General features: G+C 41.3%; 1 protein-coding gene across 1 annotated transcript in view; it reads left to right on the forward strand.

Annotated features, from left to right (window-relative positions):
* Nucleotides 1–15,343, forward strand: part of ALDH9A1 (aldehyde dehydrogenase 9 family member A1) — a 37,525-nt gene extending 22,182 nt beyond the window's left edge. The window contains exons 7-12 of the mRNA XM_075286707.1: nucleotides 370–510; nucleotides 2,626–2,814; nucleotides 5,319–5,406; nucleotides 5,749–5,890; nucleotides 7,381–7,493; nucleotides 13,213–15,343. Coding sequence (XP_075142808.1) covers nucleotides 370–510; nucleotides 2,626–2,814; nucleotides 5,319–5,406; nucleotides 5,749–5,890; nucleotides 7,381–7,493; nucleotides 13,213–13,307 — 768 coding nt within the window. The 3' untranslated portion in view covers nucleotides 13,308–15,343. The remainder of the gene's footprint in view (nucleotides 1–369; nucleotides 511–2,625; nucleotides 2,815–5,318; nucleotides 5,407–5,748; nucleotides 5,891–7,380; nucleotides 7,494–13,212) is intronic.
* Nucleotides 15,344–25,083: the final 9,740 nt, after the last annotated feature.

The following is a 25,083-nucleotide window of genomic DNA, read 5'->3' on the forward strand; positions in this document are numbered from 1 at the left end:
TCTTGCTTGTGGGTGTTATTTTTGCATTGCTTATTGCTATATGTTTAGTATGTTCAGTTCCGTGTTTGTTTTTGTTTTTTTTGTTGTTAATCTTTCATGTTATTGATCACCCAAACACCGAGTCATTGAAAAATTGTATTTTTGTTGTCTTCTGTGATAAGATATTATCACAATTTCTTGATTTTTTTTTTCTGCCACATCTGTATATTGTGCTGTGTGGCTTACTGTAAGCAGTTATTGAATAGACATTGGTGGTTGTTATGAAATGGCTATAGTGTTTATTGTTCACCAGTGTCTATGTAGCAATTTTAATGCTGGTTTCAGAAAAATAAGTTGTGTTACTATAACCATTAACTTTGCCTCTTTCAGATCATGGAAATGGCTTCCAAAGGCATAAAACCTGTCACCCTGGAGCTAGGAGGAAAGTCTCCTCTCATTATATTTTCAGACAGTGACCTGGAAAATGCTGTGAATGGTGCGATGATGGCGAACTTCCTCACACAGGGACAAGTGAGAGCTGTATTAAATGTTATGTCAGTCTCTTCACATGGTTGGATATTAGCAGATATCCTCAATAGAATCCAACAAATTGATTTCAAATATGAGTCAAAAAAGAATGTATACTCTCCTAAAGCAGTCTTCTATCTCCTTTCAGTGACCTATAGTTTCTATTCTGGTGCCCAGAATCTCCTGAGACACACAGTAAAGTTATTAAAAGGGTTGGCCACTGAGAGACCAGCAGTTCATTTCATTATATAGGTGTAATAGTTAGTGTAATAAGTGAAGAGAAGAAGGAGCTCCTTAAAGCAGCGAGGAATCTGTACTATAGAAAGATTCTTTCACAACACAGCTGGGTTATGGGGAATTATCCAGCCTTCTCAGTTAACGAGACAAAAGTATACTGCAAAGATTGTTCCCTTCACGTTCACTATTGATTTCTGAAAATTAATTGTACTTATTTATTAATGTGAAGTATAATTTTTAATCTAAAAACCTAATTTAGGCTAAAGCTCCATGTTGTGGAAACACAGCTTTTTTTTTTTTTTCTCTATTGTAGAATTTGTGTTTTTTGAGCCAAATTAAAGAATGGCTACAAAAGGAATGGGAAAAGTATAAAAAGCTCTTAGGGCCCCTTCACACGGAGTTTACGCTCCGCTCATTCAGACACGTATACACGAGCGCTTCAAAACACATCCCATTCACTTCAATGGGAGCGTGCGTAAAGCCGGTAAAGTGAATGGGATGTGTTTTGAAGCGCTCGTGTATACGTGTCTGAATGAGCGGAGCGTAAACTCCGTGTGAAGGGGCCCTTATACTTCTACCTTCTGCTCAATCCACTCCTGGCTTTGGCTCAAAAATCCGCAACAAAAAAAGCCGTTTCCGCAACGTGGGACCTCAGCCTTAGTCCCGACATTGTAGATTTTGCAGCAGTTTTTTGAGCCAAAGTCAAGACTGGCTACAAAAGGAGCCATATAGGACACTCTTATACTTATACCTTCTGTTCAATCCACTCCTGGCTTTGGCTCAAAAATCCGTAGCAAAATCTGTATCAACAAGCTGCGTTTCCGCAACGTGGGGCCTCAGCCTTAAAGTGGAAACTGTCACTACCGTCTTAACAAATTGATCACCTTGTATCTAGTAAAGCCATGTGCCAATGTTGCCCACTGTTCTGTAAAGGGGGCACCTGTATCTCCACACTCTGTACAAAGTTTTTTTGCACTTTATGCTAATGAGCTAGTCATGGCACAGAGGATGCTTTCTTTGCACTGAAACTTCACCTCCAGTGCACTGACAACCCCAATTGCTCATTGGAGTCTTGTTTGAAATCTTGCAGAGGATGTTATCTTTCAATGGTGAGATCCACTGCTAAGGATTAACAGCATTAATTGGGTAGTGTCACTGTTATCAGTCCGGTGGGTGTATCTACACATTATAGAAAATTTATGACTAAATTAACAACTATGAATAACTCAAACAATACAGTGCTTTAGAGTGCATGCATTGTGGTGTTTTGTGGGGGGGGGGGGTGAATTTTATATGGTTAGTGTTCATTAATTGCCTATTTACACTGATCAATAGTGTTTACGATTAGTTTTTGAAGTTATCAGAATGATTGGCCAGTGTAAGTTTAGAAAAAAAATAAATAAAAAAATCATAGTGCAAAAAAATAGAAAAAATCAGGGCACTCACCAGCCAGTAGTAAAATTCACCAAACTTTAATAATCTTCCATAAAAATAGGTACTTGAACAGCATTTACTGACGGGGGTAGGGTAGATGGAATGACCCTATACATTGCAACAGTGGCACAATCCGTCAATAACAGATTGCTGCATATTGGGAACCATGTGTGCAGCAGTGTCTTGCAACTGTCATTCTTTTGGCCAGGCTAATATGTAGAACTGGTAACTATTCAATATATTACTAAACTAATGCTTCAGTAAAGCATCTCCTCAAATGTCACCTGGCGAGGTCCTGAAATATGTCAGCATGCCATATATACATTGACTCATTTAAAACGATTGGGAAATCTGCTAATCTTATATTTACAGTTGTCTAAGATTTTGCAACAAACATGAGACGACTTAGAATTTATCAAATATTTGATTTTGGTGTTGTAAATTTAGGTGTGTTGCAATGGTACACGTGTCTTTGTTCAACGGGACATATTGCAGAAGTTTACTGAAGAAGTGGTGAAAAAGGTTAAAAAGATTAAAATTGGGGACCCTTTGTTGGAAGACACTAGGATGGGACCACTGATAAACCGCATTCAACTGGATAAAGTGTTTGCCTTTATTAAAGGTGCAAAAGAACAAGTAAGTGAAAAGCAGTAAAATAATTCAACCTGTGATTGCCCCGATGACAAATGATAAATCTATTACAGATGAGGAGGGCACCAATAAATAGTACCAAAAAATAGCCCTTGAACATTTTCATTTGTTTTAGTAGTAAAGCATTAAACTATAAATTGTGTATTGTCATAAGCATAATCAGCAGTAGAATAAAGGTTTATATATAATTTTTACTGCACAATTAACTAAATAAGGGTCTGTTCACACAGTTTTTTTGCAGGTGGATTTTGATGCAGAATCTGCCTGCAAAAAAAGGCTCTCATTCATTTCAATGGGAGCCACTTGTATTTTTATTTATTTTTTTCAGCTAGCAGGAAAAAGAAGCAACATGCCCTGTCTTCCCGCGGATTCCGCGTCTGACTCAGCTGTGGCGCGAGACTCTCTCCCGATTAGGCCCAAATGAGTGGGCCTAATAGAGTGGGATGCTGCTGCACCGCAGTGGCATCCCGTTGTGGCTAGCCACTGCACTGCATCCTGTCAAAGCTAGCTGCGCTGAAAAGTCACATGGCGGAAAGGCTTCCGCCATGTGAATATACCCTAAATTTATCAGAATTGTGTTTGGTTTTTCATTTTACCACCCTTGGAGAAAATTACATAACTGAAAAATGGATAATCGCTAAGGTTAAAAGATGCACCAAATTAATCTTTTTGCATCAACCACTGATCCTTTTGGTGCATCTTTAGATTATCTAGTCTAAGTTTACAGTGTCTAAACATTAGTCACGATTAGTAAATCTGCCATAAAGGTGTTTTTTGTTTTTGGCCCAAGGGCTTCATTATCCTCTAGCCAGAATACCTTGCTTTCTGCCAAACACAAGGCCCCCCCAAAAACTTCTTAAAAGGAGATCTGTAAGTGCTTTTGGCGCACAGTAGTAGTTTAGTGCCCCAACTAGTCGATAAATTGTCTTCTCCTCCCCCCCCCAACGCTCTCTATAGACTTCTATGTGAAAAGTCTATAGAGAGGTGATATAGTATGATGATGGATTCTTGAGGAAGGAAAAGAGAAGTCCAGCTATCATAGGGCTCAAAACATTTAGCGTAATGTGGGTTCAATAAAAGCAAATTTTAATGATGTTGTCTCCACTTAAATTTTTTTTCCCAAAAAAAACAACAACAAAAAAAATAGATCCGTAGTATTCCCATAGGCACGTACCATTGGAAGTGGATGGTTTGTTCTCTTGTCTGTTCCCTTTTTTTTTTTTTTTTTTTTCTTTTTTTTTTGTAGATGGATTAATTACTAAATTCACACTAATCAAAAGTTTGACCCATCCGCAGCAGGCCACCAATCTTTTTTTCTTGGCTGGATAGAAAGCTGAGCCTAATAGAAGGTTCCTTGTTAGAGATGAGCGAGTAGTATTCAATCGAGTAGGTATTCGGTCAAATATTGAGGTCTACTCGAATCGAATTTTCGAATATTTCACTACTCGCTCATCTCTACTGTATACGTATATTTTTTTATTTATTTTTTTTTTAATGCCTTTGTTGTCCTAGTTCCTGTCCCACCTCCTCTGCACATAATTAGTGTGTTTAAAAAAACAAAAAACGCCAGGGAAAGTGGGAGGGGAATCAAATTTTTACCGCATGGTATTTGACAGCGTACGAGTATTTCAAATACCGTAGTATTCGATCATATAACTACTCGATCGAGTACTACTCGCTCATCTCTATTCCTTGTATTTGAATGTGGCTGCTTATTACACAGCAATCTGTCTGGTTAGCCTAATTTATTATTGGTTCATCTATTTTGGGATACTAATGGTTTAGCATTCTAGTCACCAGTATGCAAGGCAGTACCCTCATTACCAGAACCTAAATTTCTTCCTGGTGGTTGAGCCCCTTTTTCTGTAGCATCCCTGAGACTTTAATTACTTAGATTTGGGATTTTGTCCTGGATTGTTTCTGACCTTTATTCTTCCTTGTTCTCTGGGATTCTTTGCCTGTCTGCTCATCATCTACTTGGTAAATGATTTGCTCCTGTCTGCACTGGACTAACCCACTCTTGCGTCACAGTTTGCCTCTAAATTTTGACTTAACCTTGTCTTGTTTTTGACTAGGCTAGACAATCCTGTTTTCTCCTAGTGCTTGCAACAATCTGTTATGAATTATACTTTCCCTTCATTTCTTCTTATCTATCCATACTATCAGTTCAAACCAAATTCAACAGGAAAATCGATGCTACAAGTGAAAAGTACAATCCAACAGTCTTTAAATAAATAAATAAATAAAATAAAAAAGTTGCATTATTTTGTATTGTTCCCATATCCCTGTATTGCTACTGAACAAGATAAAACAATACACCAGTATATTAATGTTAAAACTGACCTCACATTCTATCAGGTTATATTCAAAATATGTTCAAAGGTTGTTTATTTTCCCAAAGCAATTAGGGAACCCAACGTTGGAGTAACCCAACTGGTTAATATATTTTATATAACCTATTAAGATGTGTGTGTATGCCTCATTCTTAGGGTGCCAAGGTCCTGACTGGTGGTGAACCACATATCTCAGAAGATCCAAAACTGAAGGCAGGATACTTCATGAAGCCTTGTGTTCTAGGTAATATTTAATTGCTGCTCTCTATATAAAGGGGTTACCCAGTTTCTAATATTAATGACCTGTCCTTTAGGATAGGTCATCAATATTAGATCTGTGAGGGCTCAGCAGCTAAGGCTCCCAAAGATCTGCTGATCAGGAACAACATGGATCCCGTCACACATGTATGTTAGGAGCTGCGCTGCTCACTCACCATATGGTTTGTAACAGTAAGTTTTAGTACTTCAGTGCTGCTCCATAGACTTCAGTGGGGTACTACAGACTTCAGTGGGGTACTACTGTCTTTCACCTATGCTGATCTTCATAAAATGCTTTACTAGTTTGTTGTCTACTTATTGCCAACAGGCGATTGCAAGGACAATATGACCTGTGTCAAGGAAGAAATTTTTGGTCCTGTGATGTCCATACTAGCATTTGATACAGAAGAAGAAGTTCTGGAAAGGGCAAATAACACTACATTTGGTTTGGCTGCTGGAGTATTTACCAAGTATGTCCATACCTACTCCTTTTTATATTTATAACTTTTCATAATTTTTGTAATTGTATATTCCACCTCTGAACCCAAAATCAAAAATTCTAATGAAGAAGGTAGGAAGGTATGTATTTGAATATTTATTGTCCAGTCCTTGCACTATATAGAGAAAAAGTAGTAGGACATCCCTCTAAATGATTCATTCGTATACATTGTGTCAATGGAATTGAATGTAATGCCTGATTTTAAGCATCTAGCCATGTAGGCGGTCTTCACAAACATTTCTGACAGGCTCTATACACACAGGAATACGTATGGAAGATCTTTCTACATCAACCTGATCTCCGTGCAGAGACCCATACCCCCTGTGTCATTCCATCAATGTCCTCTATATTGTATAGAGTATAGGATAGTGGTTCCCCGGTGAGGCAGAATCTCATGGCATCAAAGATCGCTATGATGCAAGGAGTACGGGTCTTTGGACAGAGTTTGGGCCAGACACACTCCATTATCTTGTAGAACGGTGGAAGCTGTTTTAGCTGCAAGGGGGGGGCCAATTCCATGTTCCTATACATCTAGAATGGGTAATCGTAAATGCTGCTGTACGTATCAATACATTTCCTCGTGTAGTATGTTAAAAATATACACCATGCTTTTATTTGGTATAGACGTGCAGAGTTTTTTTTTGTTTTTTTTTTAACAAGATATTAACTGTAAGTGGTTTTTATTGGAGACTACAGGAAAATATTTTCTAACTTGCATGCTATCAAAAATATTTGAGGGGAGAAAAAAGGCCATCAGCCTGAAGTATTCCAAAAAGCACAGAAATCTATATATGGACATTCACACTGAAAGTACTCTGAGAATGTGGACATACCCAAACACTCTCACTACTTTAGATTACATCCACATACATAATAATAATTTTTTTTAAAAATCATAAGATCTTAAAATTGTCATTCCATGTACTGTATGTATGAAATTTCAGTTGGAGAGTAAAATGAAATGGTTGAGGGATATGTTTGTAACTCCCTACATCACTTTAGATTCATTTTAAGCCAAACCCATGAGAGGTTCTTAGACAACCCCTTTCAGTTCTATATTTCTCTGTATGATTAGAAATGGCTGCAATGTTTGTCTATGGGCTGTGCTTTTATTGTACATCCATCTAATTTCAGTTGAAGCATTCCCTTCTAGAAGTGCAGAGTGCTAGGCCTCACATGCCAACTTTCCTGACCAGTTTCGTATGCTGGACAGTACATTTTGATATGTCAATGAATAGGAATGTAAAATCCAAATATTGGTAGTTACAAAATCTTTACTAGTCCACACAACATAACAATCTCTTAAATTCTCCCAATGTGTGCCATTTTGGTAATTTCACAATTTTTAACGAAGGTTGACATTAACTGCACATGAATTGTAAGATTTATTTAAGAACTAGCCACCTATATTTAGAATGGTTTGCCATCTTTCTTACTGTATGTGTGGTTTGTTTTCATCAGGGACATTCAGCGTGCGCACAGAGTAGTGGCTGCTCTGCAGGCTGGTATGTGCTTCATCAACAATTACAATGTGAGCCCAGTGGAGCTGCCTTTTGGCGGGTACAAAAAGTCTGGTATGTATATATGCAATATAAATGAAGTTGGAACCCTGTACCTGTTCAAGTTGCTTCTATAGTTAAAGAGGTACTCCCATGAACATAATTATATCTATATTTGTAGATAAAAGTTAAATATTTTTTGCAAATATACCGTATATACTCGAGTATAAGCTGACCTGAATATAAGCCGAACCCCCCTAATTTTACCACAAAAAAAATGGGAAAATTTATTGACTCGAGTATAACCCTAGGGGGGGGGAAATGCAGCAGCTACTGTAAAATTTCAAAAATGAAAATGGCCGGAGTTTTTGGGTGCAGTAGACGCTGATGAAGGGGAGGGGGTGTTTTGGTTGTCTGTCTGCCCCTTCCCTGAGCTTGAGGACTTTTTTTTTTTTTTTCCTCTCCCCCCCCCCCCCCCCCCCACCTGGAATTCAGCCTGGCTGAATATAGGGTATCTGCAGTGCTCCTATTAACCCCTTCCCGAAGGAATATGAGCAGTGCAGATACCCTATACTTAGCCTGGATGTACTCTGGCTGAATTCTAAGGGGGGGGGGGGGGGATTCAGTCTCGGGGAGGGGGCAGTTAGACAACTTTTTTTTTTTCTTTTTTTTTTTTTTTTTCCCCCCCGCACAGCATTTACCGTACAGGAAAAATAGATTTATAGATTTGTAGAGCGGGCGTTTTTGGACACAGGGATAACTAACGTGTATGTGTTTCACAGTATTAACAGTATTAGTTTTATATGTGTTCTAGGGAAAGGGGGAGGATTTGAATTTTTAATACTACTTTATTTTATTTTTATTTTTTTGCATTAGACCCTCTAGGGGGTCTTGAACCCCAGGGGGTTTGATCACTGATGCAATGCATTGCAAAAATTGTCATTTCTTTTGCAGGCTGCATAGAGCAGCCTGCAAAAGAGAAGCACTGCCGGCCGGGGAGCCTTTACAGGAGCTCTGAGGGGTATCCCCAGCCGGCCGGACCTGAAGGAGAACTGCAGCCGGCCACTGGCAGGAGCGCTGAGGGGAATCCCCGGCAGAAGCGCCTCTGCCAGCGGCTGGCCGCAGTTCCTTTCTAAGGGATCGCACTTGAGAGAGTGATCGCGCCCGCTCCCTCCTCCCTCCAGCAGCATGGCGGCACCTGCCCAGACCCCTCTTACTGGGATATCATAGAGAATCTTCACTGTAACTCTTACAGCGGAGATGTCCTAGCTCCCCATGCCTGCAATCTCTGATTGCAGGCATGATTGAAGGGCGTTCTGACATTACCGCTGTAAAAGTTACAGCGGAGGTGCCGGTTGGTATGGTGACTGCTCTGAAGCAGAGCGGCGCCATTATAGTTACAGACCCGGCATCCAGACCCGGCATACAGACACCAGAGCGGGTGCCGGGCCGCAGAATCGCCACGCTCATAGTAGGAGCTTAGCGATGCTGTTAATTTCAAACTGCGGAAGTACTTACGGTACTTATGCTAGCAGAGCCAGAATGCAGATACATGCCGGGTGCGGGCCTGAGCTTACGTGGCCACGTCACCCAGCGTGTGGTGGTGGGGGGGGTCTGTATTCCGGGCCTGCTAGCAGAAGTACCGTAAGTACTTCTGCAGTTTGAAAGGGGCAGCATCGCTACGCTCCAGCTAAGAGTGTGGCGATGCTGCGGCCTGGCACCTGTCCCGGTGTCTGTTTTCCAGGTCCTGATGCCGGGTCTGTAATTATGATATTGCTGAATTACCGTAATGACCCGAGTATAAGCAGAGGCGGACTTTTTCAGCACAAAAACTGTGCTGAAAAACTCTGCTTATACTCAAGTATGTACGGTAAGTAGTTAAAAATTCAGCAGTTTTAAAGCTTTTCTCTAACTATCTGATCGGTTGCCAATGGATACAACCAGAAATGCAGAAACTTTCTATGATCTGGTACTTGTCAGGAACCCAGCTATGATTTTCTTATTGTAGCAGGGTTATCAGGCATGTATGAGAAGATATCCCGGTCACAATAAGGACATCATGGCTGACTTTCTGACCTTAGAAAAGTCCTGCATTCATGGTCATATCCACTGGCAACCGATCAAGACAAAAAGATATTTAGATATATAACATCTAAAAGATATTTAGAGAAAATCTTTAAATCTCTGCAACATCTTTAATTCCTTATATTTGCAAAAAATTTTAACTTTAGCTACAAATTTTCAAAATTATGTTCGCGGGAATACCCCCTTACGTAGCATATATTTGCTGTTTATGAATTGAATCTTGTGTTGTGGATCTCTAGCCTCTTGACAGATTACTTGCCTGTTCTGTTGTTGCTCTACTGAGCATACACCAGGCTGTTTAACACGTCTTGAAGGCACAGGTCTTTATTTTTAGTATTTTTGGGGATTTTTCTTTACTAATTTAAAAAAAATTCCACCCTTATTCTCCTTATGGATTTTTATTAACCTTTAAAGAGCTGTGAAAGGGTTCCTTTTTTGCAGTAATTTGCTATACTTTTTGATTCCATTATGGGGTGTGTTTGCTCTAATATATAAAAATCTAATAAAATTGCAGCACTCCAAAAATTAAAGTAAAGGTTAATCCAAGGCTTTGGAGTGTTGCCGTGTTTAGATAGATAGATAGATAGATAGATAGATAGAGCACATACCCTTCAAGACCTAAGGTGCAAATTAGAGATGAGCGAACAGTGAAATGTTCGATCGAACATCGAACCCCATTATAGTCTATGGGGAATAAATGCTCGTTTAGGGGGAACCAACTATTTGACTCAGGAGAGTCACCAAGTCGTTCGAAAAATAGAACCAGCGTAGCCCCGTTAGGAAAGATAAAACTCTTCTTTATTTAATCCATGAAAAATCTGATACACGCATGTGAAAATATAGAAACTGCGCCAGACTGACGCGTTTCGGATAATGGTATCCTTTCTCAAAGTCTGGTCAGACCAGACTTTGAGAAAGGATACCATTATCCGAAACGCGTCAGTCTGGCGCAGTTTCTATATTTTCACATGCGTGTATCAGATTTTTCATGGATTAAATAAAGAAGAGTTTTATCTTTCCTAACGGGGCTACGCTGGTTCTATTTTTCGAACGATCTGCATACTTACAGCTCCAAGCCGAAGAAGTCAGTTCCGTGCGATACCCGGCATCTCAAGGAAAGTTAAGTGGAATGGTCATCATTTGATCTGATTTTGGTTATTGCTGCTGGTGGCTGAATATTTTTTCCCTGTTCCCTACCCCAAAGTGAGTCACCAAGTCCACTATGACACCCCAGGAAATGATGCCAACACCCTGGAATGCAACTGGGACAGCAGGGAAAGCATGCCTGGGTGCATGTAACTTGCCCAAGTCACTGTATTACGTCAGGATCCCTGTCAGCTTGCAATATGTGGGAGTTGACTTTTTCCCATAGGAATGCATTGACCAGCGTTGATTGGCCGAATGCCATACAGAGTACAGCATTCGGCCAATCAATGCTGGTTCTGCCGGAGGAGGCAGAGTCTAAGATCGGTCCACAGCAGTCCCCGTTCTGGTCCGATCTTAGACTCCGCCTCCTCAAAGACGAGCCTCCGGCAGAACCAGAGTTGATTGGCCGAATGCTGTACTTTGTATGGCATTCAGCCAATCAACGCTGGTCAATGCATTCCTATGGGAAAAAATCAACTCCCACATACCGCAAGCTGACAGGGATCCCAACCAGATAGAGCCCCAAAGAGCTGTGTGAGTGACATTCCCACCTAAATGAAGGTAATCCCTAGCTAACCCTGCCTGTACATCTATCCCTGTCTCACGGTCACATAGTTCAGTCTCATATGAACCAGATATTAAATCCACTGTTTTGTATAAATTGGAGGTCACCTGAATTAGCCAGCCAATTACTTTTCCTATTTTATTTATTTTTTCGATGCGTCTGTTATCATAGTTCCTGTCCCACCTCCCCTGCGCAGTTATTGGTGCAAAAAAAGCGCCAGGGAAGGTGGGAGGGGAATCAAATTTTTAGTGAGTTTGCCACCTGGTGTTCGAATCAAGCATCTCACACGGCCTGATATCCGATCGAACATGTACTCGACTGAACGCTGTTCGCTCATCTCTAGTGCAAATCCAATTGGAAAGCGGCTACTTCAACTAATAAAAGGCTTCTTAATAACAAAAAAGCAGCGGACCAACTTAGCCTAAGGGTAAGTTCACAGTGTATACTCCTCAAAATCCTGACCAAAAAGATGGCTCACATTGAAATCAATGGGAGCCACTCAGGTCTTTTTTCCGAGAGCCGTCCCGGAAAAAAGAAGCGACATACTCATTCTTTCAGGCGGATCCGCCTGAAGACATTCCCTCCCGACTAGGCCCATTCATTTGGGCCTAATCTGGAGCGGAGTGTGCGACTGGATGCCAGTGCACTGCAGCGGCATCAAGTCGCAGCTTACTCGTATTTTGGTCCGAAACCTGAGGCAGCCTCCACCTCAGGTTCCGGACCAAAATACTTTGTATGAACTTGCCCTGAGGCCCCACGGAAAAAAAGTGCTGTGGGAAAAACCGAGGCAGTAAGGTATCATGGTTCTTCCCACAGCACTTTAAACAAAGTTTGCAGAGGTTTCCTCTGCTGACTTTCTTTTTCAGTTATGCCTATGGGGAAAATGCGGGAGTTTCCATAGGTATAATTGACATGTTGCAATTTCCAAAACCTCACCATTTTTGGAGATTGCTGTGTATCCGCACCGTGATTTTTACCGCAAAGTGGGCATGGGATTTGCTAAAATCCCATCCACCTTGCCCTGACTGTAAAACGTTGAGCTTTTCTTGTTTGTTTGTGTTGTGTTTGTGGGTTTTTTGTTTTGTTTTTCCTGCTGCGTTTGCATCCAGTGGGGCCCTGACCTTAAAGGGGTTGGCCACTTTCAGACCAATATTGACAAACAAATGTACAATAAAAAGTTATGCAATTTTCCAATATACTTTTCTGTATCAATTCCTCACAGTTTTCTAGATCTCTGCTTGCTGTCATTCATTCTGTTACTTCTAGAGGATAAAACTCTGACCATGGTCATGTGATTTACGGTCCATGGTCATGTGATGAGCACACAGGTGCACAGCTCATTACCAGGCAGATGGCTGATTATTGTGCTGACTGTAACGAGCGACACCTGTGTTCTCATCACATGACCATGGGCCGTAAATCACATGACCATGGTCAGACTTTTATCCTCTAGAAGTAACAGAATGAATGACAACAAGCCGAAATCTAGAAAACTGAGGAATTGATACAGAAAGTATATTGGAAAATTGTATATCTTTTAATTGTACATTTGTTTGTCAATGTTAGTTTAAAAGGGGTTGGCCACTTTCAGACCACTTCTTTCAGCAGGAGGGCAAACAAAGGCCTTACTTCAGGCGAAGTAAATGTCCAAAATATAACAGTTGGGATACAGCAGCGTAGACTTTCAGGTGCTTTGTTCATCTTGGAAACATCCAGAGCAAGGTTTTCCTCCCAGAAACAAACACCACACCCTAGCTCTGTTTAGTAATTTCAATATGTATCAAGGGCAAACCCCTGAATGGCCTATTGTATTTTTATTAAAAAAAAATTTTTCTGGGAGGGTGGGGAAATAATTTGGGCATTTGTGACAGTACTGTTTCCGACTCTTTTCTGTTAAGTCATACACTATCTAGTAAAAATAAACAAAAAATACATTGTCAATCCCTAAATGTGTGTTTTTTTTTTTTGTTTTGTTTTGTTTTGTTTTTTTCCTTGCAGGCTTTGGACGTGAAAATGGACAAGTTGCCATAGAGTATTATTCCCAGTTGAAGACTGTCTGCGTGGAAATGGGAAATGTTGATTCAGTGTTTTAAATGGGCATGAAGCTCCCATACTGCCACTTTTATTTGGTCATATATTGAATAAAAGTTCATGTTGCCACGTGTATACATGCTGATACTGTTCACTATCATGAGGACCTGACCTGAATTCTATTCAAATCAAGAGATATAGCTGCATATTAATGGTGGGTTCATACTACCGTTGAATTCTGTTAAAAGGTGTCATATATTTTTTTTACACAGAAAATTTGCAGAGTTTTTCTCCAGACTTTGTTACAATTATATCTATGGGAAAGCCGCCGTCGTTTCCGTAGATATAATTGACATGTCGCGATTTGCAATACCGCAACAGTTTTGAAAATCACAGTGTGTCTGCATTGTGTGTGGTTGGTTTTGTTTTGTTTTTGGTTTGTTTGTTTTTTTTCCCCCCACAAAGTGGGCATGGGATTTGCAGGAATCCCATCCCCTTTCTTGCACTGTAAAACGCTGCAATTTTTCCTGCAGTGTTTCTGCCACGGGTAAATCACGGCGTTTACATCCCGTGGGGTCCCAGCCTAACGGACACTAACTGATGTTAATGTTTTTTGTTTAACGGTCCGTTTTTTTGATTTCTGAGCATGTGCAGAAAGCAAACAACACAAAATAACGGACAGTAACTGATGGTTTCAATGTTATATATAATCTGGACACTTTTTCTCCAAGAATTTGGTTGTTTTTTCGTTTGTTCTTTTCTTTTTTTTCCAAACCGACAGAAGTCCTGCATGTAGGATTTTTTTTTTTTTTTGTCCACTGAAAAAAAAAAAAAAAACGGATTTCTGACATATTGGCTGACTATAAACGGACACAAAATGACACTTAACGGATTCAAGATAACATCCCATTGAAATGAATGGAAATTACTTATGGTTCAGCTAGTGTCCGTTGCTAAAATGTTGCTACGGCCACTGACTGTCACTAGAGGTAAGCGAACACGGCTGTTTCGAATAGAATGGACGTAGCCGGCATGCAGGGGGTTAAGCTGCCAGCCGCTTCCATTCATTTCTATGGGCGCGTGCTATTTGAAACTGCTGTTATGAATAGTGTTCGCTCATCTCTAACTGTCACCATCGGTAGTGTGAACGCCCCCTAACAGTATCACATTTGGTTGGCCACTCTTATGTAAAACAAATCCAAGGAAAACTTTAGTCACCAAATGTATAACTGTTAATTTTCTTTTCCTTGGGTTAACTTCACACTGAAGTGCGGTTCCCCCATTTTGACTTTCTGGCCTCCTTGACCTTTTGGAATAACCATTTTAGAGCACCTTTCTTAAACTCCAACTACAGAATTTGAACCACACTGTCAAAGCAGGAATTTTATTGTAAGTGACCAGAAGGAAATTATCACATTGAAGTCTGTCCCCATATGCCGTAAATGCCGCAACTTGCCCACGGTGGAAAAAAATTGCAGCTTTTTACAGTTAGAGCAAAGTGGATGGAATTCTAGTGAATCCTGTGCCACTTTGCAGTAAAAAAAAACAAAAAAAAAACATGCAGTGGACAAGTGTCAAAACTGGTGCGGTTTTGGAAATCTTAGTATGTCAATTATACCTATGTTAACACGGAAGTTTCCCCACAGGTGTAATTGAAACAAAGTGCTTTCTGTCTAAAGTGCTGTAGGAGGAGCCGCGATGCATTGCTGCTGCAGGTTTTTTCTGCAACACTTTTTTTTGCTGTGGGGCCTTAGCCTCAAACGTTTGTCACTGTATGAAAAAATATCCACAATGTAGAACATGTGGTAGAGCGGGTACACAGTATATGTCCCCACTTTAATTAGAAATAATAAATTACACAAGATCAGTTAAATAAAATGCAATGCACGAATTGTCTTTAATCCTATTGCATACAAGTGTTCCAATATTATGTGTATCGCCTGGCTAGAGGGCTTCTTTTCCCCATAGGTTCCTATGTGAACATCTGGTATGTGGGGTAAACTTGGTGTGAACAGAGAAATTGCTCATGTTATACAATTTAAATACAGCTTAAGGGTGCATTCACACTGAGTAAACGCTAGCTTATTCTGAACGTAAAACACGTTCAGAATAAGCGGCGTCTAAAGCAGCTCCATTCATTTCTATGGGAGCGGGGATACGAGCGCTCCCCATAGAAATGAATGGGCTGCTTCTTTCACTCCGTGCAGTCCCATTGAAGTGAATGGGGAGTGCCGGCGTATACGGCAAGCTCTGCTCATGCCGGAGCGTACACGCCGGCACTCCCCATTCACTTCAATGGGACTGCACGGAGTGAAAGAAGCAGCCCATTCATTTCTATGGGGAGCGCTCGTATCCCCGCTCCCATAGAAATGAATGGAGCTGCTTTAGACGCCGCTTATTCTGAACGTGTTTTACGTTCAGAATAAGCTAGCGTTTACTCAGTGTGAATGCACCCTAACTGCAATTTTTTTTTATACAGTATACTAATATGGAGGAAACATTTCAGTAAACTGTAATAGATAAACTGCAAGCTCTAGAGCAAAAATAAACAGTATTTTTCATTCTCTTAATTTGAGATGTAGACTTCTATTTATCCCGTCCTCCCTTCTTCTCATTGGTGCAGCTGATTTCTTTAGATATAGGGAAAACCTGACATAATCGACAAGAAATAATGCCATGTTATGCCCTGCTCACATCGGCTTTGGTATTCCGTCCGGAGGAGTCCGCATGAGGACCCCCCACCCCGAACGGAATACCAAACGCAATTGATAGAACAATCATTTGCATACTTGAACTGTTTATAATGGCCATGAATGAAAGCCAATCTCAGCCAGTAAATTTTGCAATGCAGAAAGATCACCATTATTTTTTTATTACAATCACAGCCTTTTGTCAGTAGCTTATCTTGGAAGATTGCAGAATACTAGCTTTGGAATTCTAGGGTCTGTACTTTAGTCTCTGAACCCAGCGGATTACATTGTACTGTGTACACACAGCATTGTTAAACAGTAACCAAAATTAAGACACACCAGTCAACATACCATTCTAGAATAGAAGAAGTAACAACTAAAAATATAGGTATAATAACATTCAAAGTTTTTTAAAGTCAAGGAAACCAAGACTAATATTAGAAAAACCACATAATTTTTTTATTGAAGATACATTAAAAATTGTACAAAATTGGGATGCAAATGACACAGTAATAGCACAGAGAAGAGTACGGCAACCACAAGTAGTGCCACAATGACACATTAATGTGAACATATGTAAAGTGGTTACCAAGTGGTAATCTAGTCCTCAATGCAGGTATAAACACCAAAGATCGTGGAGGAAGTATTATGGCCAATATTATACCTGAATATATATGATATATTGATCAGGAAGTAAGAAGTCTATCCCACAGAGTGTGCACATAAACTGTTGGTACCCCCCTGAAGCAGAAGAGGTTCTTTCATGTGAGATTAAGCAGGACCATAAAAGGGTTAATAAACAAATATTACTAATACGAAATAGGTCTTACCCATGATGGATGTAACAAGTGAGGACGGAAGAAAAGGAGCACTGCAGGGAGTTGTTGGCTCTCACCCGACGCGCGCGTTTCGGCACGCCTGCCTTCGTCTGGCCCTATATCTCTGGGCTATATGAAGATATCTCGATGCTTTAAAATGCATTTTAAAGATGAGCATCTCATCTTTAAAATTTAGCATTTGATGATAGAACTTATAGTTTTGGAGCAAATCACTGTTGAAATGCAGTCGGGAATTGATATCTGCAGTTGGATCTCAATGTCAAATAACTTCTATCAGCAAGTGCTAGGTATGATTTTAAGGATGAGATTCTCATCTTTAAAATTAATCTTAAACCATCCAGATATCTGCATGCAGTCATGAGATATCGGCATTAGTAGGGAGGACGTAGTAGCTACATCCTCCGCTACTGAAGTGCTGCCTCGGGAGTACGTATAGCTATGTGCTTGGTAGCAAAAGGGTTAAAGAGCTGCTATTTTCTTTATTGATCTTTAATTTTTTTTTTTTTCGGGGGGGTATATAGCGCCACCATGCTAACATATTCCATGCCGCTTTACAGGGCAGATATATTGTATACTTTGGGTTTACATTCTTCCTCCATAGTACCCCATAGTGGAAACTCACACAAACTCCATACAGATATTGTCTGTGCTAGATTCAAACCTAATACTCCACTGCTGCCCGAGTCCTCACTTTAGATACAAAATTTATCCTGACTGCACCCTGTGGGACCACATAATTGATGGGGTTCACATGGTTTGAGCATCCAAGCATTTGGCTGAGGAGACACCTTGGGATGTGCATATACTGTACAATTTTTAGACTGCAAAGATCTGATAACTTGCCAATAGAAAGAAGGATCAAGTAACTGAGAAATTCAAAACATTCTCATGTATAGACCTCTCCACAGCTACTCTTCAGTTTCATAAAACAATGGGTCTGATAGAGTATTTATGGTCTTGCAGTATTTACAATGGAAGTCTATTATAGTATAGCTGGGCAATCCCAGTACGCCTGCTGATGGCTCATTCTATCTTTACCACGGTTTCCTTTACTGTTTAACCTTTTTATCTACAGGCCCTCAAAACTTTGGCTCAATATCCAAATTAAAAATATGTGAGGATTACATGAGCCTATTTGGACTCAAAGGAGTAGGAAGCAGGTTGAATAAATAGGTAGACCAATGCATGCCCCTTAGGGTACATTCACACGGAGAAAACTGGCGCAGATTTGCCGGATTTTGGAGTGAATCTGTGCAGAATTAGCGTGCAATCCGCGTCAGATTCCGTGCAGAAAAAAAAAGCCTCCCCATAGAACTCTATGGGGAGGCTTTTTTTTCCCATGCAAAATATGACGAGGATTCTGCACTAATTCCACACAGATTTGTGCCATTTTCCTCCGTGTGAATGTACCCTAAGGGCATATGAACTTTGATCTTTCAATCACTTACATGATATCATTGAGATGCCTTGATTTTGCTGAGCTTATTTTTCATGAGCAGGCACTGCCACGTGGGGTCCTGGCCTATAGTAATAAGTTTCAGCCTGCCTTTCTTTTCCATAGACTCTGACAAACCGCACACCCATTATATCCACTTTCTGTTTCATATGATCTGTAAATCTAATCTTCACATTGGAGGCCTAGAGGTTTTGTGAGTTCCTATAATCTTCATAAATTTTGAGGCAATGGGCTGAAGTCTGTGCTTCTCTTTTCTTTTACTTGTGTCTTGGTATATTCTGTTCTTGCCAGTGCATGTATGTGACCATGATATTTACTTTGGCAGCAGATAACATTATTTTTTTTAAATGGTATTGCTTTCATCCATGATTTTTATCACAGCCCTTTTGTGGGGTTGATTCCCTCTTCTGTTCAGACTGTAATATAACCTTGCACTCGCTGTAGTATTCACATTTGGAGAATGTACCTTAACTAGAAGATTTCAGCATTTCTCCGGAATGAAAAATGCAGCTTCATAAACCAGTTCCTCTTCTTCAGCCATAGCAAAGGTTAAGATTTGCTTCATGTTCTCTAACAACAAGCTACGCCAGTCTGTTTTTTTAACTGGAGCTTGAAACTGTTGTTAAAAGTAGATCTTTCTGACAATCTGCACAGTACAGCAATGTAATCTGCAATACATTAAAAAAATATTCTGCTCCTACCCCCATCTAAAACTGCAAAACATTTCCATAACACTATTGATCTTCTCCAAAGAATACTGCCTATTCATTACAGAATACAATCTAAACTTATCCCCGTCATTCACAAGGCTCTCCATGATGCTGCACCTCCCTACATTTCCTCCCTCATCTCTATCACCCAACCTATGCTCTACGTTCACTCAATGACCTAAGACTTACACCTCTGTTCCAATCCCATATCCAAGACTTCTCTGGAGTAGCACCACTTCTCTAGAATGTTCTACCCTAGATAATCAGATTCACCCCCAATTTTTACAGCTTCAAGTGCAAACTAAAGACACATCTTTTCAGACAGGCCTGTCACTATTCCTAATGTAAACCCATCCGCAGTTAGAATCCCTAAACAAACCCTCCTCTCTTCACACTTCCACATTACCCTACAGCAAAAGATGCCGTATCAGACTGCAACTTTATATGTCCAGGCACCATCTGCACGTTAAGGGCTTGTTCACATGGGGTAAGAGGGGGCAGATTTTGGCGCTGATTCCACGTCAGAATCCGCCCCCTCACAATAGAGGTCTATGTAAAGTGCTTAGCTTACTTTTTTCCGTGAGCGGCATGTTCCCGCTCACGAAAAAAAGAAGCGAGCTGCACTTTCTTTAGACTGATTCCGCGTCTGAATCTGCCGTGGCGTCCGTTTCGCGGCAGCACGCTCTGGACTAGACCTATTCATTTGGGCCTTCGCCCCCATCTTGCCCCGTATGAACTAGGCCTAAAGAACACATATATAAAGCTCAGGCAGCTATATTTATGTGTAATGAAAGTAACTTCTATCACATAAACGGCTGGACCAGTGTATAAGCAATAGATGAGCAAGTAGTGAAATATTCGAAATTCGATTTGAGTAGTCAATATTCGACTATTCGATTGAATCCTATTCTAGTCTATATGAAAAAAAATGCTTGTTTCAGGGAAATCAAAATTTGACCAATTGGAGTTACCAAGTCCACAATGACACCTCAGGAAATGATGCCAACACCTCTAGAATGCAACTAGGACAGTAAGGGAAGCATGCCTGGGTGCATCTAACATGCCCAAGTCCCATTATTACGCCACTATCACAGCCTATCAACGAGACACTTTCCAAACTCAATATAACCTCTATGAAAGTGGAAAAATACTTGGAAACCTTCTTTCCACTACATTAGTATGGACAGAAAGACACATTTTAAGCTAAAGAAACATTAGAATGCACCCCTTTAAATCACGTTGCCCATGACGACCACAGTTGGCAAGGGGCAAACCAAACAGCACCCACCCTTAACTGTCATTGTGTATGTGTGTGATGTTGTGAGACCTCCAAAGATTACTTTTGTGGCCCTTGAGGTGAGCACTTCTAAATTAAGTTAGAGGCCCTTAAGCTGAGCCATACAAAAATTACTTTTCAGGCCCTTGGGGTGAGGTGAGCCTTCAGAGTTTTAGGCCCTTGAGGTGAGTTGAGCCTTGTAGCAGCAGAGTTTTAGGCCCTGCTAGACATCACCCCTATACAGGTCAGGTCGATCGCCTCCTCGTCCACCATCTCCTCTTCCAATTCCTCACTCTGCTCCTCCTCCTGCACACCGCACATAACAACAGCCTGCCCTGATGGCAACTGTGTCTCGTCATCATCACTGAGGATGGGTTGCAGGTCCACAACCACAAAAACCGCAGGAGATGGCGGATGTTCCAGTGTTTGGACATCAGGACTCAGATATTCTTCTGTTAGCTCCTGGGATTCGGGAAGTGGTTGAACAGAGTCCAAGAGTGGAAAAGGACACGAAAACAGCTCCTGGAAGGGGGTAAGGGTGGGATGACTCTGCTGGGAAGATTGGGCATGTTGGGAGGAAGGAGGGGCAGACTCTTGGGTAGGAACACGACTAGAGGTAGCGGCTGTTCCTGGTGCTCAAGCCTCATCAGCATTGTACCCTGCACCCTGCTTAATGTTGCCATCAAGCCAGGGATTGTGGTTGAGCGAAATGCTGGCTGCCCCTCACCAGTAGGCATTGGATCCGCAGTAGCTTGACCGCAGCCTTGGCCCCCAGCTACATTTCCACGCCCCCGTCCCTTTGTGCTAGCCTTAAGTATTTGTAGTATATAACAAGAGATGGGCAAGGTATATAGCGCCCAAAATCCTCTGTATGTTAGATGTATACAAGCATACTGTATAGCAAGTATACACCTAGCTTACAACAGGTATAGGACAGGAGATGGGAAAGGTAGATTGACGGAAAAGGTGGTACGTAATTGGAGCCCCAACAAGGGCTTTTGGGAAAATTAGTTGCAAAAAGATTGTATATACAGATGTATATATAGGTGTCTATACAATCTTCAAGCAGTGGTAGATCTTAGTTTAGCTCTTATAAGAGCTGTTGGTGTAAGATTCCTGCCTAAATAAGTCTAATTCCTAGCGAACCCTGGCAGAACGTCTATCCCTGTCCCTATTTCACAGTCACATCTGAACCGAAACAGACACCCATTATTCTTATAAAATGGAGGTCACCTGATTTAGCCAGACAATGACTGTATATGTTTTGTTTTTGTTTTTTTTTTCAATTCCTACGATGTCCTAGTTCCTGTTCCACCTCCCGTATATAGTTATTGGTGTTAAAAAAAAAAAAAATAAAAAAAAAAAAAAAAAACGCCAGGGAAGGTGGGAGGGAAATCAAATTTTTACTGTGTTTCCCGCGTGGTATTCAACCTAGTACAAGTATTTCAAATACCATAATATTTGATCGAATACCTACTCGATTGAGTACTACTCGCTCATCTCTAATAAGCAATGCTGCCCCTGCTACTTCTTGTGTCACACCCTCTACCTCAGTACCATTGTGAGAAACTCGCTCTGTAATGTATCTGACCTCTGCATAAGCAATACCGCCCCTGCTACCCTGCTTGTATCACCCCCTCTACCTCATAGATTGTAAGCTCTTGCGAGCAGGGCCCTCAGTCCCATTGTGTGAAATGAATTTCTTTGTAATGTATTTGTCTGTATTTGAACCCTACAAATTGTACAGCGTTGCGGAATATGTTGGCGCTATAGAAATAAAATTTATTATTATTATATTATTTATGTTAGCACTTGAACCCTACAATTTGTAAATGCTGTGGAATATGTTGGTGCTATGTAAATAAAATGTCATATTAATAGTCACAGGATTTAGCAGGAGACATCAGAGAATGAACAATATCAAATGACTTGGGGCTTCTTACACTCAGCAGCACAGCTCATTTCTGAACAGCATCAGCAACTTTATTTGCTTCCAGGTAAAACATGAATGTTTCAGCAGGAGTTCCATAAAGTTCGGGTTGGAGAACTCTAATTCCTCCATTTGACCAATGATAGATTCATTTGCATTACAACAAATATTGATTTCCGGTTACTATACTGCTTCATTTGAGCAATAGTTCAGGAATTGTGAATAATGATGATAATACAATGTGACAATGAACAAAACATCTTATCTTTACTGGTCAACAAAACAGATGAAAAAGAAAGCATGCACACATGTCAAGTCTTCATACACCAGAATGGACATACAAAATAATTGAAAGGGTTTTTTGTGGGGGGTTTTTTTTTTTAGTTTTGTTTTTTTGTACCTCCAAGTTACAGTGCCATCTAGTGACATTAGACATGCACAACAGTCAATAAGATAATATCACACTTCTAGTGTCAGGTGAAATAAACTTTTACGCCAGGGCCCCACAATGCAAATATGCAGCAAAAAACATTGCATATTATAGTACCTGCAAAGTGCTAACCCCATCCACACACTGCAGAAATGCTACAATTTCATAAATACTTGCGGTTTTTGTAAATCGCAGCATGTTAATTATGCCTACAGAAATGCTGGAGTTTTCCATATACTGTATATACTCGAGTATAAGCCGAGGCCCCTAATTTTATCACAAACGACTGGGAAAACTTATTGACTCAAGTATAAGCCTAGAGGGGGAAATGCAGCAGCTACTGGAAATTTTCAAAAAGTAAAATGGAGTTTTTGTGTGCAGTAATTGCTGGGTGCTGGGGAATGAGTGTTTTGGTTGTCTGTCTGCCCCTTCCTTGAGCTTGAGGACTGAGGTTCCCCCCCCCCCACTTGGAATTCAGCCTAGCTGAATATAGGGGATCTGATTTTTTTTTTCCTTTTGCTTGACTCGAGTATAAGCCGAGGGAGGCTTTTTTTAGCACAAAAAACTGTGCTGAAAAATTCGGCTTATACGGTAAGTATAATAGGGAGAGAGTCTGTTTTTGCTGCAGTCTTTTCTGCATTGTTTTTCTGGATGGGGCTCACTATGTGGAGCCTTAGCTTTAAGGTGAAATTAAATAATTTGCTCAGTCAGAGATATAGCGATTAGAGATGAGCGAACACTAAAATGTTCGAGGTTCGAAATTCGATTCGAACAGCCGCTCACTGTTCGAGTGTTCGAATGGGTTTCGAACCCCATTATAGTCTATGGGGAACATAAACTCGTTAAGGGGGAAACCCAAATTCGTGTCTGGAGGGTCACCAAGTCCACTATGACACCCCAGGAAATGATACCAACACCCTGGAATGACACTGGGACAGCAGGGGAAGCATGTCTGGGGGCATAAAAGTCACTTTATTTCATGGAAATCCCTGTCAGTTTGCGATTTTCGCAAGCTAACTTTTCCCCATAGAAATGCATTGGCCAGTGCTGATTGGCCAGAGTACGGAACTCGACCAATCAGCGCTGGCTCTGCTGGAGGAGGCGGAGTCTAAGATCGCTCCACACCAGTCTCCATTCAGGTCCGACCTTAGACTCCGCCTCCTCCGGCAGAGCCAGCGCTGATTGGCCGAAGGCTGGCCAATGCATTCCTATGCGAATGCAGACTTAGCAGTGCTGAGTCAGTTTTGCTCAACTACACATCTGATGCACACTCGGCACTGCTACATCAGATGTATCAATCTGATGTAGCAGAGCCGAGGGTGCACTAGAACCCCTGTGCAAACTCAGTTCACGCTAATAGAATGCATTGGCCAGCGCTGATTGGCCAATGCATTCTATTAGCCCGATGAAGTAGAGCTGAATGTGTGTGCTAAGCACACACATTCAGCACTACTTCATCACGCCAATACAATGCATTAGCCAGTGCTGATTGGCCAGAGTACGGAATTCGGCCAATCAGCGCTGGCCAATGCATTCTATTAGCCCGATGAAGTAGAGCTGAATGTGTGTGCTAAGCACACACATTCAGCACTGCTTCATCACGCCAATACAATGCATTAGCCAGTGCTGATTGGCCAGAGTACGGAATTCGGCCAATCAGCGCTGGCTCTGCTGGAGGAGGCGGAGTCTAAGGTCGGACCTGAATGGAGACTGGTGTGGAGCGATCTTAGACTCCGCCTCCTCCAGCAGAGCCAGCGCTGATTGGCCGAATTCCGTACTCTGGCCAATCAGCACTGGCTAATGCATTGTATTGGCGTGATGAAGCAGTGCTGAATGTGTGTTCTTAGCACACACATTCAGCTCTACTTCATCGGGCTAATAGAATGCATTGGCCAGCGCTGATTGGCCGAATTCCGTACTCTGGCCAATCAGCGCTGGCCAATGCATTCTATTAGCCCGATGAAGTAGAGCTGAATGTGTGTGCTAAGCACACTCATTCAGCACTGCTTCATCACGCCAATACAATGCATTAGCCAGTGCTGATTGGCCAGAGTACGGAATTCGGCCAATCAGCGCTGGCCAATGCATTCTATTAGCCCGATGAAGTAGAGCTGAATGTGTGTGCTAAGCACACTCATTCAGCACTGCTTCATCACGCCAATACAATGCATTAGCCAGTGCTGATTGGCCAGAGTACGGAATTCGGCCAATCAGCGCTGGCCAATGCATTCTATTAGCCCGATGAAGTAGAGCTGAATGTGTGTGCTAAGCACACACATTCAGCACTGCTTCATCACACCAATACAATGCATTAGCCAGTGCTGATTGGCCAGAGTACGGAATTCGGCCAATCAGCGCTGGCTCTGCTGGAGGAGGCGGAGTCTAAGGTCGGACCTGAATGGAGACTGGTGTGGAGCGATCTTAGACTCCGCCTCCTCCAGCAGAGCCAGCGCTGATTGGCCGAATTCCGTACTCTGGCCAATCAGCACTGGCTAATGCATTGTATT

Source organism: Leptodactylus fuscus, chromosome 9 (genome assembly GCF_031893055.1).
Source record: "Leptodactylus fuscus isolate aLepFus1 chromosome 9, aLepFus1.hap2, whole genome shotgun sequence".
Taxonomy (NCBI): Eukaryota; Metazoa; Chordata; class Amphibia; order Anura; family Leptodactylidae; genus Leptodactylus; species Leptodactylus fuscus.